The sequence below is a fragment of the Cornus florida genome, unplaced genomic scaffold (assembly GCF_030987335.1).
Source record: "Cornus florida cultivar Cherokee Brave unplaced genomic scaffold, ASM3098733v1 CherokeeBrave_3.0.0_Hap2_Chr02, whole genome shotgun sequence".
NCBI lineage: Eukaryota > Viridiplantae > Streptophyta > Magnoliopsida > Cornales > Cornaceae > Cornus > Cornus florida.
The window spans coordinates 92,648,444-92,669,486 of NW_026775572.1; the positions used below are offsets into that span (position 1 = coordinate 92,648,444).

The following is a 21,043-nucleotide window of genomic DNA, read 5'->3' on the forward strand; positions in this document are numbered from 1 at the left end:
TATGTGGAACAATTAAATAGAATTTAATTAAAATAAATAATTAAATCTCTAGATTTTAAAACAACTCAAAATGATTCTAAATAATTATATGTCAAAGATCATATCGTGGTCATTAAACATATCAAGTCAAAACTTAATTTAAATCAAAGGAACATTTAAATGAAAATTAATTTAATTAATTAATTAATTTCTGTAGGTTTAAAACAACTCTAAATGACTTCAAATTAACACATGTTATAGATCAAGTCATGGTCTTTCCAAATATTATGTCTTAGCTTAATTTAATGCAAGGTACTACTACCAACAAACTTTATAATTAAGTTAAATACATGCATACAAATTATATTAAGCTACAAAAGCATTTAAAAAACTAAGATTATAAACATATAACACCCCCTACCTCACTAGAGAAGTGTCTCTCTAGAATCCAAAGAAAGCAAGGTTTTTCAAGAAACCCTTCAAGGGTTTTGTAGAGGAGGGTGAGGGGAAGCTTTTGTTTCCCAAGGGTTTAGCTCTAAGGTGAGTGGAAGGGGACCAAAATGGTGGTGGTTGGTCTAGGTCAAAGCTTGCTTCAATGGAGGCAAGCTTAGGGTTTAGAGATAAAGAGATGAGAAGATGAGAAGAAAATGTGTGGGTAGAGTGTTCCTCCACTCATTATGTGCACTAGCACCATCACTTACACGCACACACTAGACCTTTTTAATATAAAAAGATTGAATCTTTGAAAGAAAATGAAAGTGTTTTGTTAAACTTATTCGAGTTTTCTTTAAAGTCACAACGAGTTTTTTAGTGAGTAAAGATTGAATCTTTGAATGAAAATACCTCAATCAAGGTACCTACTATGTCACTAGACCTTTTTAATATATAAAGATTGAATTTTTGAAAGAAAATGAGAGTTTTGAGTTAAACTTAGTTGAGTTCCACATGAAGTCGCGAAGAGTGTTTTAATGAGTAAAGATTGAATCTTTGAATGAAAATACCTCAATCTGTGTGCCTATTATGTCACAAGACCTTTAAAAACCCCTTTTTTACATAAATAAACACAAAACATTCAAAAATAATTCTAAAATAATTGCAAAATGGTCCCTCTTCCAAATGTCTTGCAAATTAAATTTTAAAATGGTCTCTAAGACAAAAAGTAATTACAATTTTTAATTACACATAAACTCCAAAAACAAAGAATGTTTCCGAAGAAACTATGCATGCCCTTTACGAAAAAGTAAACAAGTAGCATACTTTTTCTAAAAAGTAAAACTACGCATTTCATAGAAATCAAATGTTAAGGATGCATGCAGAGCCAGGATTAAATCTTAGCACAAAAAGTGAGGTTACGTGAAGGAAATTGAAAAACGGGAAAAAGAAGAAAAAAAAAAGAAAATGCCGAAAAAGAAAATGTGAAGATGACACGGTCCCCACAAGGACGTTGTCAATCCAAAGGGAAGAGTATCGGAAATTATTTCCAAGTATTGGAGACAACCCAAAGGGACAAAAACCCGAACTCGGAAAAGAAAAAGGAAAAAAAAAAAAATTCAACGGAAAAAAGAAAATCCGTAAAAATGGAAAAAATAAAGGAAGGAAATGACCGGGTCATTACACAATCAATGTCGTGTTTCTTATCCTACTAGTATTAATAAAAGTACAACTCCTTTGCAGTTTGTTCATTCTGATGCGTGGAGTCTTGAATCTATTACTTCGTTACTTGGTTTTCGTTACTTTGTTGTGTTTGTTGATGACTTTAGTTGATATACTTGGCTTTATCTTATAAAAACCAAAGATAAAGTTCATTCCATTTTAAAAACCTTTCATAGGATGGTATGTACTCAGTTTGGTTGTCCCCTCAAAATCCTTCGATCTGATAATGGAGGAGAGTTTATGTATGGTGGTCTTGCCTCCTTTTTTGCTGATAATGGGATTGTCCATCAAACCTCTTATGTCGATACACCACAACAAAACAGAGTAGCTGAAAAAAAACGTCATATTACGGAGGTGACCCGTTCTCTTCTAAGTGGGATGGGAGTTCCTAAAAGTTATTGGGCTGATGCAACCTTAACAGCTACATACCTTATCAATCGCATGCCTTCAAAGGTTCTTGGCTATCAATCCCTGATCTCTATCTTACACCATGACACTGCCTTATTTACTGTCCCTCTAAAAGTGTTTGGTTGTGTTTGTTATGTTCACATTCATCATCGCAAGGACAAAATGGACCCTAAGGCAATCCGATGTGTCTTCCTTGGATACTCCGCCACCTAAAAAAGGTATCGGTGTTATAACCCTACCACTCATCGTCACTTTGTCTCCATGGATGTTACATTCTTTGAGTCTGTTCCTTTTTTTTTCCACTGCTCGGGATTCGCTACAGGGGGAGACTACTATATAGGTAGAGAATCTGTTGTCCATTCAGAGGGAATGCCCCCTTCCTTTGCCTATTCCTATTCAGGGGGAGCTTCTTACTGAAGTGCCTATGTCTAGTCATCCTAACACTAATGATTTGCAGCAGGGAAAGCAGCCAATTGTATACACTAGGAGGGCAAAAAAAGTTATTGACTCACCCCAAGACCAAGAAGTTTTCTTCGATTCAGGTAATTTCTTAGTTGACATTGATACTCCTGATTCTTTTCCCAATAACATTCCTGTTGATTTTAATGTCCCTATTGCCTATCGTAAGGGTGTTTGTAGTTATACAAAACATCTTATATCTCAGTTTGTATCCTATGATGCCTTATCTCCAACATATCATGCTTTCACTTCATGTATCTCCTCTGTATCTGTTCTTTCTAGTGTTTTAGATGCTCTCAGTCAAACTCTATGGAAGAAATCCATGCTTGAAGAAATGAAGGCCCTTGAGAAGAATGGTACTTGGGATATTGTTCCATTACCTAGGGGTAAGAAACCAGTAGGTTGCAAATGGGTCTACACAATAAAGTATCATGCAGACGGAACAATTGAGAGATATAAAGCTTGATTAGTTACAAAGGGCTTCACTCAGACCTATGGAATTGATTATCCAGTTGCCAAGATGAACTCTATACGCGTTCTTCTTTCTTTGGCAGCTAATTTGAATTGGCCTTTACATCAGCTGGATGTAAAGAATGCTTTCCTTCTTGGTGACTTTTAGGAAGAGGTGTATATGACTATGGCACAAGGGTTTAAGCTTGCCAATGGTCAGAATTTAGTGTGCAAGCTAAATAAAGCCTTATATGGGTTAACGCAGTCGCCACATGCTTGGTTTGAGAGGTTCAACACTGTTGTGAAAAGAGTAGGGTACACACAGAGTCGGGCAGATCATACTCTCTTCATCAAGAAGCACCAGGGTTGCAACACTGCCCTTATTGTATATGTAAATGATATTGTTATCATTGGAAATGATCCAGAAGAGATTCGTCGAAAGAAGTTATTCTTAGGGACAGAGTTCGAGGTTAAAGACGGTAAAGACCTCGAATCATTGAGATACTTTCTTGGCATCGAGGTGTGCAGATCGAAGAAAGGGGTGTTCATTTCTCAACGAAAGTATGTGTTAGATTTGTTGGTTGAAATAGGCAGGCTTGGAGCTAGACCTATTGATATTCCCATTAAGCAGAACCATAGGCTTAATGATGTAGATGAAGACTTATTAGATGATGTGGGAAGATTTCAGCAATTGGTTAGGAGACTGGTTTACTTATCTCTTACGTGCTCGGATATTGCCTACACTATTAGTGTGATTAGTCAGTTTATGCATGTTCTACATACACCTCACCTTGAGGCAGCTGATCATGTTCTTCGCTACCTCAAGGGTTCACCTGGTAAGGGGATATTGTTTGGCAGTCATGGTCACTTGTATGTTGAAGCCTATACTGATGCTGATTGGGTAGGGTCTATGACAGATCGACGATCTACTTCAGGATATTGCATGTTTGTTGGAGGTAATCTTGTTTCATGGCGAAGCAAGAAACAGTCTATAGTAGTTAGATCTAGTGCAGAGGTTGAGTTCAGATCCATGACACATGGAGTTTGTGAGTTGTTATGGCTACGTACGATGTTGGGTGAGTTGGGTTATCCTGTTCGCGAGTTAATGAAGTTGTATTGTGACAACAAGGCTGCTTTTAGCATTGCCCACAATCCAGTTCAACATGACAGGACAAAGCACATTGAAGTTGATCAACACTTCATCAAGGAAAAGCTTCCTCTTGGGATGATTTGTACTCCATACGTCAACACACATGATCAGGTTGCTGATGTTTTGACTAAGGGTGTGAGAAAGACTTGCTTGCAAAATATGTTAGTCAAGCTGGGCATGATGGATATCTTTGCACCAGCTTGAGGGGGAGTGTTTTTAGGAGCTTATTTGTTATTACTTATATAATGTTGGGGCTAATGTGTAATTTTTAAAACTTGTTATTATAAATAGAATGTGGTGGAAGGATGAAAGTCTTCTTTCATTCTCTCTCTTTCCCCATCTCTCTCTCTCCCTCTCTCTCTTTCTCTCATCCGCTTTCTTCTCTTTTTCTTCTTCTTTATCACTTTTTATTTGATTATATCTTAAAGTCAATATTCTCCTCAGACCATTCTCCTTTATACATATGTTTAAAAAACAATGTCTCCTTAAACCATAAAAAGAAACAACTATGTCTCCTCAGACCATTTCTAAATGGGTGATGCCAAACTCGCAATGCCCTTATTGAGGTCGAACCACCCTGCCTACTCGACACCTACCGAATGGGTGATGTCACCTTAGACCATTCCCAAATGGGTGGTGCCAAACTCGTAATGCCCTTATTGCAGTCGGACCACCCTGGCTTTGATACCAAGTAGAAATATAATATAGAAGAAAAATGAGAGAATTGTGTAAAGGCTAGAATGAGATGTCTTAAACCACTCATTCACAAATCTCATATTTATATACTAAAAAGAGCACATGTTAATATTATAATAAAGGAAATTAAATAAAATTATTGCATATTCTATGCCTAGATATATGCATAAATAAAGTCAAATCCATGATTTGTGGCTATCGTATCTCAGATAATATGGTAAGTCACATCCCATGATTTGTGCCTATCATATCTTGGTTAACATAAATCAGTCCTTAACATAAGGAGCACAGCAAGCCTTAATATAAGGAAAGAAAATAAGGAAACATCAATCCTTACCATAAGGAATGGAAATTAAGGAAAGGAAAATAAAGTCAAATTTCCAACACTCCCCCTCAAACTGGAGCGAAGATATCAACCAAGCCCAGCTTGGCTATAGATAACTTTGGTAAAGATGATCCTATTGATTTTGTAAACATATCTGTAGTGATGAAGGAACAAAAAAATGGAACAATAATGCCTGACCGAACCTTCTCCCGGATGAAGTGAATATCAACTTCTATATGTTTTGACCTTTCATGAAGAACAGAATCTGAAGCAAACATAACCGCAGACTTATTGTCACAAAATAATTTAGATGAACCTTTGACATGTATACCCAACTCAGTGAGAATAGATCGAAGCCAAAGGAGCTCACATGCACCCTGAGCCATAGCACGATATTTAGTTTGAGCTAAGGATCTCGAGACTAAGACTTGCTTCTTACTCTTCCATGAAATAAGATGATTGCTATAGATGTACAAAAGCCAGAAGTAGAACGCATGTCTGTCTTACATCCTGCATAATCTGCATCAATGAAGCTGAAGCATGAAACCCCTGATCTCCTCATGCATAGAATAAACCAAGTCCTGGACAAGATTCGAGGTACCTCAATATATGACAAATTGCATCCAAGTGAGATGTACGAGGAGCATGCGTAAATTGACTAATAACGCTTAGTGCAAAGGGTCTGGCCTAGTATTGGTCAAATAGATTAGGTGACCTACTAAGCGCTGATACACAATTGGATCAGGAAGCAACTCCCCAGACTCAACGGAAAGTGTCTTGAAGAAGATCCAAAGTGTATGTACACTGAGAAAGAGGCATCCCATGACAAGAGCGAACAACCTTAATGCCAAGGAAGTAACGAAGGGAACCCAAATCTTTCACATCAAAAAACCGACCAAGATCTCTTTTCACATGTGCAATATCTGCAGAATCATCTCCTGTGATAATGATGTCATCAATATATACTAATAGAACAATAAACCGACTATCTGAACGGTGACGAATGAAACAGGTTTGATCAGAGTGACACCTCACAAAGTCCACAGAGAGAATGACATCACTAAATTTGGAAAACCAAGCCTAAGATGACTGTTTTAGCCCATAGAGAGATTTACGAAGGCGACATACCTTCCCTGTATACTTCCCTTTAGCCCGAAAACCCAGCAGAGGATCCATGTAAATCGTCTCAAGTAAATCACCATAAAGAAAGACATTCTTGACGTTCATTTGATGAAGAGGCCAAGAATGAGATGCAACTAGGGACACAAGAAGACGAACTGTTGTCAATTTAGCCACAGGAGCAAAAGTAGCACTGAAATCTCTCCCAGGTAAATCCTTTGGCTACAAAATGAGCCTTATATCGGTTAATGGTACCATCTGCCAAGTACTTCATAGTGAAGACCCACTTACACCCCACAGTCTTTTCATCTTTAGGTAATGGAACAAGTTCCCATGTTTAATTCTGCTCCAAGGCATCCTTCTCTGCTTTCATGGCAACCACCCACTTATGGTCTTGTAGAGCTTTAGATACCGACCGAGGAATATGGACCGATTCAACCATCCTCAAAAAGGCCTGATATGAATTTGAAATGCTCCGATAAGAATCATACTGGGCAATAGGACGATTAGTACTTTCAAAAAAACCATATCGAGAAGGAGGATTGCGAATTTGAGAAGGATAACGGGATTGGGGCTCAGAGGCATTAGGAACTATATGGGCAGGAGAATTACTTGATTTCGTGGAAGATTCTGGTAGAGGAAGCTAAGGGCAAGGGCGATGAGAATAAACTTGTGAAGGGGAAGGAGAAGACTTTTGCACTAAAGTTGGCTAAAAAATGGGAACATGACGAGCAAGTGGAGACTTCTCTGTAGTACCAGAGAGAGGGTCCTACACTGAAGGGTGAATGCCATAAAAAGGAACATCTTCAAGAAAAGTAACATCAAGAGAGTGATATAAGTGTTTTGATATTGGATCATAACAACGATACCCTTTAGACATGATAGAATACCCTAAAAGTATACAACGAATAGCCTTGTCATATAGTTTAGAATGAGTAGGACTATGATTTTGTACAAAACAGGTGCACCCAAAAACCCGAGGCAAGAGAGAGAACAAAGTACTATTGAGCTGAAATAGTTGAAGTGGAGCTTTACCATTAGTGACCCGACTGGGAGTACGGTTGATCAGATAAGTGGTTGTGAGAATAACCATATGCCAAAAGGTTTTAGATACTTGCATTCCTCTTAAGAGACATCAAACCATAACCATGACATGACGATTTTTACGTTCGACCACACCATTTTGTTCAGGTGTATAAGGATAGGTAAGTTGTTGCAAGATGCCCTTTTGGTTAAGTTGAGAGCGGAACTCATTTGAGATGTACTCACGCCCATTATCTAATTGAATATTTTGCACAATAGTGTTATATTGAAATGAATTGAGAGAATAAGGTAAACACATCAGACTTCTTTTTCAATAAATAAATCCATGTACATCTAGAGTAATCATCAATCAAAGTCACATAATAATGATTCCTAGAGAAAGCAGTAATGGGGGAAGGTCCCCACACATGAGATTGAATTAAGTTAAAGACACGAGGAGCGCGATGCATTCAAGGAATATGACTAGATCATGTATGTTTAGAAAGTTCACATACCACACAATGAAATTTCTAAGTCTTTTAAGCTTTTATTAATGACAGAAATAGCAAACATAGATACTGAAAGTTTACGTGCCCTAAACGAGCATGCCATAATTGCGAAGTGTCTAAAGAAAAACCTAAGAGCCTGAATCAAGTAACACAAATGCTTGAAGACCAGAAGAAGGTGACTTCAAAGGTGGTGACTCCTCAAAGTAATACAACCCATTGCGCTCATACTCCCTGCCAAAAATCCTTTTCGAAAACAGAAAGCAATTGGGTAAGAATGTGACTGCACAATTAAGATTTGAGTAAGACGACTGACAGATACAAAATTAAAGGCAAAGCTAGGAACATGGAGAACAAATTTTAGGTTAATTTCAAGAGATAGACACATATCACCTTTACTACAAATAGGAGTGGATGAGCCTAGGTTTTCCAGTCCTAACATGAAAAGAAGTACATGTGGTAGTCATGGCAGTTGAAGCAGATGTTGCACGTGCCCTAGCAGCATGTTTAGAGAACCAAGCTGGTTTTGAAGCTGGCTAATCTGAGACCAAAGTTGACTGAAATCAAGAAAAGTAGTAAGGGGTCCGGTAATAATGGTAGCCTTAGCAACTGTAGCTGTGTGTGAAGGACCAGAGATACGATTTCTAACAAATTTCTGTTTCAACTCAGGATGTAATTTGAAACAGCAAGCTTTGATATGTATTGGTTCCTTACAGTGATGACAAAAAATCTAACCCCTAGCAGAGTGAGATCCTGAATTAGCAGCAAAGGCCATCTGATTAACCGCAGGAGTAGGATCGGATATAGGAACCGAGATAGGTTGAATCAAATGACATCCATGCTCATCACCATCAATAATAGCAAAAGCCTCGAACAAAGATGGCATGGGAGATGTGTTTATGATCTGTGTTCTAAGGGATTTAAACTCATATTGTAAACCCATTGGGAACTGATATGTATGCTGATGATCAAGGCGTTTTGCCACAATAGAAGTTGCCTTTGTTGGAAATTCACTTAGGGGCTCATATTGAGCCAACTCCTCCCACCTGGACTGTCAATACCCAAAGTAACAATCCTAATTTTTCTTGAGAAATATCTCGATACAACTCAAAAAGTTGGAGCATCATTGCGCGTATGCGCATGTAACGACCCGAACCCGTAGGTCCGAACCGTTAATCGGATCCTTACCCGGACCCAAGGTCAACTAAGGGTAACACTGTCCTTTGCTAGGCCCATAGATGGTATACAGATCATTCTAAGGTCCAAGGTACTTCAAGATATGACTTGGGAGGAAAGTCAAAGGTACTGGTCAAAAGGTGCAAGATCAGCCGGCTGATAGCCCTTCGTTAGCCTGCTGAAAATGCATGGTCAGCCGGCTAACCTACAGGGTCACCGGCTGAAACGATCCTCAAAGTTTCATGCTCTCGGGACTTTTACAAAATGGAGTGTCGGCCGGTTGAAGATGGAGTGTCGGCCAGCTGATGATGGAGTTTCGGTCGACCGATGGTGAGGTTCGGCCGGCCGAAACAAGGTTTTGCAATACCCAACTCACTGGAATGGTCATGAAAAGCCTGTCAGTCGGCTAACATGCCTTGTCAGCCGGTTGATGAGCTCTGGGATATTGCAATGTGCAGCCTGAAGGTCCAAAAAAAAACTCTAGGCTCTTTGTGAGCTAACTTATACCAAACCTGAAACATGACCCAAATTCCAAATTTACGGCAACAATGCATGATATAATATATTTAAAAGCATCCATAAATTCTGAAGGTATAATATCACATTCCCATTCAACATGAAATATCTACTTAGTCTCAATTTACATCAAAATATTATCAAGTGTCGTAATTACAGTACACGGCCATGCTTTACAAATGAAACACATTTTCAAGGTGACACTTTACAAAAGATCGGGTTTCCAAAAATACAAAAGTTAACACAAGTGAACTCCAAATCTCCGAACTAAGATTGTGGTAATCCGTCATCCGCCACTTCTTTCCCGAGACCTGAAAAATGTAGGGGAGTGAGCACATTGGCTTAGTAGAGATTGCCTAAGTGGCACCTCCTCAACAAGAGTAAGTAACCCAATGCTTTACACACAATGAATAGGAAAAAGGAGTGGGGTCATGCGAGGGATTTCACATATGGCATTTAAATTTCCAAGTAATTCTCATCATTATCACATACAATGTAATGCATAAAAATATCAATGCAACCGCACGTCACACCATACCCTCACTTATTCACACATCCCGTCCATACCACCATGTATCCATACCTCTCTTTCCCACTCCCACATATCTCATCTACACCCTCACCTCTCTTATGCCCTTCAATGCCCTCATGCCATGCATATAGAACATTTTAATTTCAACCATTCAATTTTCAACATGCCTTCATTATGCAATAAACAATTTCATGGCCACAACAAGATAATTAAACAACTTTAGCATGCTTCAACATACACCGAAACAACCATACTAGAAGTAACACTTATATAATCCACCACATAGTCACTTTTTAGCATGTCATTAGAAATTCATATACCAAATAAACATTTAGTTTCATCAAAACCATCAATTGGGTTAAACTCAAGCATAGACCAAACCCTAGAATTTGCATTATTCAATTAATATCAAATTGACATGCCAAAGGAGGGGAAAAATATCAAACTAGCTACTAAATCCAAGGAAATCGACAATTACACAAACCCTACCTCAAATTGATGTAGAAAACTCCAAAATTCCCTAATCCAAGCCCTAATTTTCGAAATTCCAAGGTGCACCAAAAACACTTTTGCTCCGATCAAATCGTAGATCTTGCCGAGCTCTCCAACTTGCCACCGGCACTAAAAACTCCAAATGGTTGGAGAGAAATCAAGGTTTATAGCTTTGTAGAATAAAAGAAAAGAAAAAGAGAATGAGGGAGAGAGATTTCGTAGAGAGAGAGAGGAATGAGGAAAAATGAGGCCAAAATGGCCTTTTGGCCATTAAAAACACAAATAAGTGGTGGTGGGTCCCACCACTTAAAAAAAATCCCATTTTCCTATATATATAAATATAACTTAATTCTCAACCACACCAAATTCTTAAATCACAATAGCATAAATTTCTCAAACACACAAAATTCTTAAATCACAATAACATAAATATACACAATTAATTATGCCTGGAATGCAATGAACCCATGACACCACTCCCGCACACAACCACCCCGATAACAGGTCCCACCCGGGACTTTCGGGTCCGAAAAACAGAAAAAATGCCAAAATGGCCACCAATAGATTTCCGAGAGTTCTAGACTCAAAGAAATGCCCCAAACAACTCTTTGACACACCCGGCACACCCCACGGTGTCCGGCACGCAAAACGAGAAAAGACAATATATGAAGTCATGAAGGTTATATATATTTGTATATGAAGGCAATATATGAAGTCATGTACCAAAGGACTACACAATTTTGGGAATTTAAGCAACCACAACAAACTCTTGTTCCCAACCGTTCGTTCCCCACTTACGTTTCCCAGATTTACATCCGTCAAAACTGAAGAGATGATCTCACAAGAATTTGTTATAAAAATGCAAAAGGGTATAGCGGTAAATTTGATACAATGGTTTATTTTCCTTTCCTTAATATTTTTTTTTCCAAACAAGAATAATGGTTTTCGTTATCCTTTTTTTTTTTTTTTTTTTCAAAAAGGGATAAGATTATATTTTTTCTCGCATAACTAATGTTATCCTTTCTAGGCTTTTTCATCTACTTATCAAAACAGTGTAAGAATTTGAGTTTCTATTAATTTTGGGCTGGTATATATATTTGTGTCTTGAAGGTGGATCTCTCAGGATTTCTTTATGGATTTTGAGAATACCTGGTTAAATGATCGTTACACCAATCTTATGCTCTTAATCTTAAGTTCTACCTTAATTCTATTGTACTTCTTTTTTAAAACCTTCTCTGTCATTCTAAACTCAATAAAATTCTAAATCAATTTTTTTTTTTTTTTTTTTTTTTGTTTACAACCCTATACTAGATTTGATCCATTACCCTAGACAACAGTACATGGACTATATCTGCTTAATTTTTTTGTTATTTTCTATGGATCAACTTATTTTAGCCTTCCACAGGTATGAAGACACTTCCTTGACAATTTGACCTGTTAATAACAAAAGTTGACATTCAAAATGTTTTTAATGTGTATATGAAATTGTTAGATGTCATTTTAACTATGCGCACTGACTCAAAATTTGATATGATTCATTTCATTGCATTAGAAATTTGGCTTTCTTTTATGCTTTCTATTACTTTCTGTAGTTCATGTTATTGTTGTTAGTCTATATGGTACAATTAGTTCAATATGTGTTCTGCTTGTAGATGAGAATTAAGTTTGATCATGAGCATCTTTTTTTTTTCCCTGTGATTGCTAGTTGCTTGGTGCTCCTCGGATTTATGAGAAACTAGAAGACTCTGTTTTCAGCTATTTTAAGGAAATTCCTGATGACCAATGGTTCAGGGCAACTGATTTTACTCCATCATGCTGTATCGGGCAATCTTCTACTTTTTGTTTGCAGTTTCCGTATAGTTTTCAACTTCCAGACTTAAGTGAAAATTTTGCTTATTATAAAGAATATACAAACCCCTTCATCTTAGAGAGTTGTTTTTCTTTTTCTCGCAATTTGGATCTTGTCCCCATCATTGGTCCTCCCCAAGGGCTTGAGTTGCCATTTAAAATATTATTTAAGGTATGTTCCTTGGTTCAGCATGGATGTCTCCCGGGGCCATCAGTTGATATCAAATTTTTACGGTTGGTTGATCCACTGAGAATATACATTGAATGCATAGAACATGCCCTGGAGAAGCTGTATAATTTAAAGGAATGTTGCTATGAACCTGTAAGGTGGCTCAATGAGCAATATGCAAAATACCTCAAGTCTAGGCAACTTCCTAAACCAACTGCCATTACTTTGGATGCTGGGTTGGTATATGTACGCAGGGTTCAAATAACCCCATGTAAAGTGTATTTCTGTGGTCCAGAGGTTAATATGTCTAATCGCGTGCTACGCAATTATTCTGAAGATATTGATAATTTTCTCCGGGTTTCTTTCATTGATGAAGAGCTGGAAAAAATGCGTTCCACAGATTTATCCCCCCGTATAACTTTAGCCAATGGTGAAAGAAGAACTGCCATATATAAAAGGATACTATCAATTCTTAGAAATGGCATCATTATTGGCAATAAGAAGTTCGATTTTCTTGCCTTTTCATCTAGTCAGTTGAGGGAAAATTCTTTGTGGATGTTTGCTTCAAGACCTGGTCTTACTGCTGCTAAAATAAGAGGATGGATGGGTGATTTTCGTCGGATCAGAAACAAGGCGAAATATTCTGCCAGACTTGGTCAATCTTTCAGTGCTTCCACTGAAACTTTGACTGTTGGTTTGCATGAAATTGAAATTATTCCTGATGTAAAGCTTTTAAGGGGTAGGACCAGATACGTTTTCTCTGATGGAATAGGGAAAGTTTCTTCTGACTTTGCACGGAGAGTTGCTATTAAATGTGGCCTTAAAAATACTCCATCTGCATTCCAGATCCGGTATGGTGGGTATAAAGGTGTTGTGGCTGTTGATCCCACATCGTCAGTGAAATTGTCCTTGAGAGAAAGCATGTCGAAGTATGATTCAGACAACATAAAGTTAGACGTTTTGGCTTGGAGCAAGTATCAGCCTTGTTTTTTGAATCGCCAACTGATCACTCTTTTGTCTACTCTTGGGGTTAGTGATCATTTTTTTGAAAAGAAGCAAAGAGAAGCTGTAGATCAACTGGATACTATCCTAACAGATCCACTGAAGGCACAGGAAGCATTGGAGTTGATGTCTCCAGGAGAGAACACTAACATACTAAAGGAAATGCTTATTTGTGGTTATAAGCCTGATTCCGAACCATTTCTCTCAATGATGCTGCAAGTATTTCGGGCATCAAAATTGCTGGAACTGCGGACTAAAACAAGGATATTTGTTCCAAATGGAAGATCAATGATGGGATGTCTAGATGAAACCAGAACCCTAGAATATGGGCAGGTTTTTGTGCAATTTTCTGGATCTGGACGAAGGCAGTTTTATGAAAATTCCTCTCGTTTGTTCAATGGTAGTGATTCTGATAAGTGTAATTATATTGTTGAGGGAAAGGTGGTTGTTGCTAAAAATCCATGCTTGCACCCGGGTGATGTTCGTGTCTTAAAGGCTGTAAATGTACGAGCTTTAAACCATATGGTGGATTGCATAGTTTTTCCACAAAAAGGAATCAGGTAAAACATTTCATAATATCTCTCCCCTGAATTTTGAATCATGAAGTCCTATAAAAACTCAACTCAACTCAACTCTACATAGCGTTTTCGAAGGGTTGGTTGCATGAATATTGTTTCATTACTCCACTAAAATTCTGTTTTGATGATGAAGATGAGAAATTCTATGTTGTTGTCTAATTATCCTAGGTTCATATTGGGCTAGCTACATAGTTTATAAATGTTAAATCCTTAGCCAAATAAGAATTTTGTAGTGGTTATTTATTCAGAAAAGGAACACAGATTTTATTATACATTGACAAAATTTTAATAGATCTTTTTCCTAATTTTTTTTTTTCCGGAAGGTAGATCTTTTTCCTAATTTGAATCCTCATATTGGGTAGGTAATATTTTTTCTGTTTGTTATTATGGACTAGTTTCTTTGGACTCCATTAACATGAATGTATAGAAAAACTCAGCTATTGTTTTTATCGTAGGAATAATACTAAAAGGGGTTGAAAGACCCTTGCCCCTCTATATAAGCAAAACTAAAAGTTATGGCTCTGACAAAGGAAATGTTGACCCTGCCAAAGGAAGTGTAGTTCCATAATTAATTATGGAAAGCTCTAAAAATCCATCCAATTTCTGGAACATGCTTCAAATGGCTTGAGAAGACTAGATTAATTTTCCCAAGTGTTTCCCGGACTTTGGTTTTTGACTTATTTACAAAAACACCACTGCCGCACATTGTGGCATGCTGGCAGCCTACTTGTGCCCCACGTTGGGCTGCCAAGGGCCTAGCTAAGCCTCCTTTGACTTAGGCCCTAGTGTGGAGAGACTGTTAAGGGTCTAATAGAAAGCATGGATCCATGGATCAACTTAGCAAGCTTCCTCTCTCTAACCATTCTCATTTGAACATTGGTAAATCTTTTTTATTAGTTGCATCCATGCCCTACTTTTTTAGAATTTGACGTATCGATGTATTTGTGTCGTATTGTGTCCATGTCCCGTGTCAGTGTCCATGCTTCTTAGGTTGTATATTTTTGTGTGTGTGTGTGTGTGTATATATATATATTATAGTGTAACTTGAAATAAGATGTATCCTGCATACAAAAAAAGGTTTTATTCTTGTTAATTGGGACATGGATTGTTCTCTCTACCTCAGTTGTAAACCGGGATGGGATTCTCGTTTCGTGCCTGTGTTGGGTTTGTGATGGTATGGTAGATATATTTCTATTAGGGCTAGGGTCGGGGGAGGGGCACCCTGTTCCTAACCTAGCCCAATGCCATTCTAGCTAGCATTGTAGAGGCATTGTTTTGTTTGTTGATGAGCACACTAGTCTCAAGATTAGCCTTTAATTTGCTTGAATATGCAATGAAGTGGAGGCCTCTAGATCTTCTGAAATCCTTCATTATTGATCTTTAACATGGTGAACCTTTTGAGATTAGGGTTGAGACTCCACTGAAGCCGCAACAATATATAGATTGTTATGTGTTAGAATATTTATATGTAAATATATATTTATGTTGGGGTCAGATTGTATTTAGATATAGGGTTTGTGGCCATTATGCAAATAGGCCTTTCTTGTATGGTATATTTACCCTTTTATGTTTAGGGTTGAATTAATTTTTAATGAAATATACAGAGGCAGAGCCTCCATCTTTGCACTCTCTCACTGTATCATCTCTGTCTCTCTCTCTCTACTCTTGCATTTTCACATTATGCATTTGGCCAGTCCACTAACTCTTGTCCTTTAAGGGTCTAGGAAAAACACAACCAAGTTTGGAGAATGAAGGGTCAGATTGTCAAATTTCAAAGGATTGATGGGAAAATGTGAGCAAGAAGTGTAAGTAGGAAATTGAGGTTAAAGACAATACTTCCACATCTAATTCTTTTAGTTTTCTTACTCATTTTGAGGTGGCAAACTTTATTGGAAAATAATATGAATTGACTAACCAAAAAGAAGGGGCTAGTGGTGATTTTTTTAAGACTTCTAAAACTAATGAGTCCGAGGTTGAGATTGTTGATATTGTGGATAAGAATTTGAATCAGTCTTAAGCTTGCTCACGAGGGGATGATTGTTCTTAGCTGTAGTTATTCAGGTAGTCCAGTTACTCAAGAGCAGCCTACTAGTTCTAGCAGTCATGACCACATTTCTATTGTCTTATTGGAGAGAATTCCGAATTCTTTGGGTCACAATATGTCCTTATTACTTCTCTCGTCGTTTGTTGAGAAGCTCCAAGAAGGTCCTCAAGCTTCTGGTTCTCCAAGGAAAGGACTTCTTTTCTTCCTTATCTCTCAACTTAACCATGTTTTTCGGATAGATTTCATAAACCTGCTATCAGGAATGAGTTTGTTGTTTCTTATCTTGAGTAATAAGAGGTTGTATCATTTATTTTCCTAACCTCTCAGGGTGTGACAGAGACTGTTCTTTTAAAACCCTTTTCCCTTTTCAAATTTGGAGTTCCTTTAGGATTTTTTATACATGCTTACTTTTCTTTTCTTTTTTTCCTAATAAAATTTTACTTGGCAAAAAATAAAAAATAAAAAATAGAAAAAGGAAAAATAGAAACAAATCATGCAAGGATGATTAGTTCTTCTCTTAGCATTAGCCATGCAATGAAAGAATGTAATTGTTGTGATTGCTTTCAGCTTTAACCGCATAATTTTATTTTTATTTTTTTATATATCACATGTATTTTTTTTTTTTCCAACATAGTACTTGCAACAAAAATAGAATGAAACTACAAAGTACACTGGCGCTATAATGGAAGCTATTTATTATTTTGTTTCTTGATCCATGCAAAAACTCTTATGAATTTATGCTTCCTTCTTTCATTGTGATTAATTTGAGGATCGTGAGTATAACCTTCAGGCCCTTTGGGTTTAACTAAAATTGAAGCATCACACGATTCTCATTAGTGCATGGATTGTTTACGTGAATGATGAATGGGCTCTATAATTTTCTCTGTTTATTGAAATTTCTTTTAGCATTTCATCTAAGAGGCTCAAATAAGATATTTTTGATGTTTGTAATAGCCACATTTTAAATTAATTGTAATTATTTTTGTGAAGTTTGTAATGACTAGCGGTTACTTTGATTTGATTTCTTGTTGCTTCTCCAACAGTTATAGTAGATAGTTATTTGTAGCTTTCTTTTCTGTTGAATATTGCTGACATTAGTTCAATTTGATAACAGACCACATCCAAATGAATGCTCTGGGAGTGATTTGGATGGAGACATTTACTTTGTCTGTTGGGATTCTGATATGATTCCACCTCAGCAAATCGAACCCATGGATTATACCCCAGCACCAAGTATAGAGTTAGATCATGATGTTACAATTGAGGTAATACTATTTCTCTTAATCACATTTTAAAGCAGTTTTGGACCTATTCATTTCTTTCCCATCACATGTTTGTCCTGTGGGTTAATATCTCTTAACTACACATGAATTATGATCTCTCTTTCCTTTTTGTTAAATGCTTCGTCAAAGTATAATCAATAATTAGCATAAGAACTTTGAAATTCTCATGTTGATGTGATATTGTGTGTGAGTGTATAAAAATACATACTGAAAAGCCGAAATGTTGTATGAAATTGTGGATAATCTATTCCAACTTGCTTCTATTAGGTCTATGGGACTAGATTGGTAAATTTCGTAGAGCAAAGCATGCTCAATGTAATTTTAGTTAGTTTTGGCCTAATAGTGTATTACCTGCCTCCTTAGCTTCAGGTTGTCAATGGTCAGAGTCTTTCACAAAACTGCTGTCCAACCAAAAAAAAGCCACCCTAGGAAGGGCTCTGATGCACCAAGTAGCCTTCCAAGGAAAGGATTCCCCGTTAGGGACAACAAGCCTACGAAAGAAGGTCCAGCACTCAAATCTCCCATGCTGAAAAAAGATCCAAGTCCACTCATTCATCTCTTCCACGACCATAGTCTGATGATAGATTAAAGCCAAGAGATCTCCCACATCTTCCACCTTCTGGTCCTGGAAATGCCTAGAGAATTGTTCATCCCAAGACAACCTCCCGTTATTAAGCCGATAACAGTCAGTGATCAAGATCTGTGGATCAATAGCAATCCCGAAGAGCCTCAAGAAAATGCATGCAAGTGGTCTATCCCCCACACCAAATGTTCAGCCAAAAGCGAATATGCCTCCCACCCCTCAACCTAAATTCGGATATGCTTTGAAAGTTCATCCCATCCTCTACGGATGAATTTCCAAACACCCACACCAGCTAGAATCCTCAACTCCAAGGAACGCCAACAACAACTAGAATCGCCATATTTGTGGGAAATCACTCTCCTCCACAAGCCCGGAAAATGATTCTTGAGGGAGGGTGAATAGAGTCTTTAGGCAAGCTTACTACTTTTCTGAAGCGAAGGCACTAAGGGTCTAAGACTAGTTAAGGAAGAAACGCGGAACAAAGACAAACAATGAAATCAATGAATGGAAAGCTAGGGACTGATTTGGTCTCTGTTTTCTTGCTTTCTGTTTTCTTGCTTAACACTTTCGTATATGCGTGAAGTGCTGCAAGTGTTAGCTAAGAGAAACAACCTGAGAGCAAATACTCCCTCTGTCCCATATTAGATGTCCCTTTTGGGGAGTAGAACTTTTCAAGGGGACATGTAATTATTGCATTGTTTTCTTTGAAAATTACCAAGTTTGAATATGTATATAATCAAGTATGTAGTTTTTTTAAACTTCAAGGGTGTTTTATGGAAAGATGTGAAATATGTTGTTTAAACTTCTTTAAGTGGACAAGTATTTTGGAAATGAAAAGATGGACAGCTAAATTGGGACAAAGGGAGTAGTAATAAAACAAAGCTAAGCACAAATGGGTTTGCAAGAAACACAACAAAACAGAGTACTAAGTGTAAAGAGCATCCAAACACACACACACACACACAACACACACAAGACAACAATTTTACAAGGTTCGGCACCTGCCTACGTCATTGCCTTTGAAGCTCCTTTTGAGGATTCCTAATCTCACAATATGATCCTTCTCTTTACGGGTAGAGAAGAAGCCTTACAATGATTATTTTACTTAGACTTAGGATCAACCCTCTCTTTTACAGGCTCAGAGGAAATCTTTTCCTGCTGAGGGGTAGCACCCACTCAGAATTCCTATGAGAACTGGATCGACTGCCACAAACAGCTCCGTTCCTTCAATGGTTCTTATCAGATATGGTTTCTCCGATACACTGGAGACGACGAATATTCACTACAAGAAAGCGGAAATTTTTTACAAACAGAAACTTTACATGAAGAATCCTCAAAACAAGAGAGGAAAAGAGATAATGAAAAACAGATATCCCAAACTCTGCTAGAGCGTTGGTTTATATAACATTTTTAAAAGGTAAACAGTTCCGGAGAAGATAAGAAGGAATCTTTTCTTTTACTGTTTACAAAAGATGTGTCGGCAGCTTTCACTGTTTATGAATAGTGTGTCGACAACTTTCGGCTACTTTTGCTTTTGGAAAAGTAGACAAGACATTCTTCTGTCGTGTGCTGGATCAGGGTTGCAGTCGATCAGAGAAGAGTGTCGGTTATCCCTCCATGGCATTGATGATATTATGAAGTTCATATTCATCAAGTGAGGGAGGACTGTCTGGTGACTGAGCATCAGCAATGTCCCATTCGAGGTTAAGACGTTCGGCTCCATCTTTTACTCGAAAAGGGATATCAAGTGGACTGAGGCTGACGATATCTTTTAAGAAATCTTTAGCAGTCTGGACATTGTGTTCACCTTCAGTAGTATCGGCATAATAGCAACGAATGGTGGTGATGAAGAGTCTGCGTCCATCACAACAATAAAAAATGGGCTCCTGGTGGTAATATGATCCATCAAGAACTCGTCTGGCAGTATCTTGTAGGTGTAAGAAACTGTGGATCTCAAAATAATAAGGATCTAAGCTGTCGGCAAGCTCCTTGGAATTTAACAAGTTGTTACGTGAATATTCGTCGTCTCCAGTGTATCGGAGAAACCATATCTGATAAGGTTCGAAAAAACTGGTATCAGAGCCTACTTCGATTCTGGACCACTGTAAGTTTTTCGTAATAAAGTTTTCAGTTTTAGTTTGTGCTTATGATATATCTCTGATGTTAGTTTACTGTTAAAAGCCCAGATTATCCTGTCTTTGCTTATATGTCAATGTCTGTATGACCTTAGTGACTTTGTTAAGCTGCTTACAGGAACCTTTGGTTTTAGGCACCAGGACAGTTTATCCAACATCTAAGAATCTATCACTATGGCACACACTACTTCTGTAAATTGTATACGAAACCTTGCAGGTCAAAATATCGAAAATGAAAACTATCGTCATATCGCCCACTTTAATACTACCGAACCTGTTTCCTTCCCTCACGTCGGTGCCGGACTCAACTTCCTTGTCGACATGGTTACGGACTGGAAAATCGACTTCCAGCATAATTTAGAGGCAACCAATACCCATATGGCTTCCTCTTTTGATGATGTTCAACAGGGACTACTCTCCCTGAATGACAAACTTGAAACTCTTACCCAGATTTTCACTCTTTCCACTCCTCCTGATAAAGCCCTTCAGGACCAACTAAATCAAATGACTCTTGATTTAGCTAAACTTCAAAAGGCCAAACTGTCTGATTTATATCCTCCAGATCCACCCGATCCTCCATCTCAGGCTACGGTTCTCCCTTCTGAAGAGACTCCCCCGACGACCACAGACCAATCCTCTGTCAAGAAACCAACCCGTTATAAAGTCAAACCTTTATTCTACGGTCATGAAGACACTGTTGAAAACATTAAAGTTTTCTCCACACCCTCTTCATCCTCTTATCGACGAGATGATTATGACAGCATCATAGATCAGCTCAATTGCTTGCAAGCTTTATACGTCAATCCCCAACTCACGTTTGACGAAAGCGCTCATATAATCACTCGTATGAGACAGATCTCCTTACAAAATGAGAATCTACTTTCTCACTTTGGTTACACCCCAAATGAGACCTCAAG

At 37.8% G+C, this 21,043-nt stretch overlaps 1 protein-coding gene across 2 annotated transcripts in view; it reads left to right on the forward strand.

Moving 5' to 3' along the window:
• Positions 1 to 21,043, forward strand: part of LOC132295469 (probable RNA-dependent RNA polymerase 1) — a 66,820-nt gene that overhangs the window by 19,429 nt on the left and 26,348 nt on the right. For both annotated transcript variants that reach the window (XM_059793745.1, XM_059793744.1), the window contains 2 exons: positions 12,190 to 14,063; positions 17,240 to 17,390. In XM_059793745.1, coding sequence (XP_059649728.1) covers positions 12,190 to 14,063; positions 17,240 to 17,390 — 2,025 coding nt within the window. The remainder of the gene's footprint in view (positions 1 to 12,189; positions 14,064 to 17,239; positions 17,391 to 21,043) is intronic.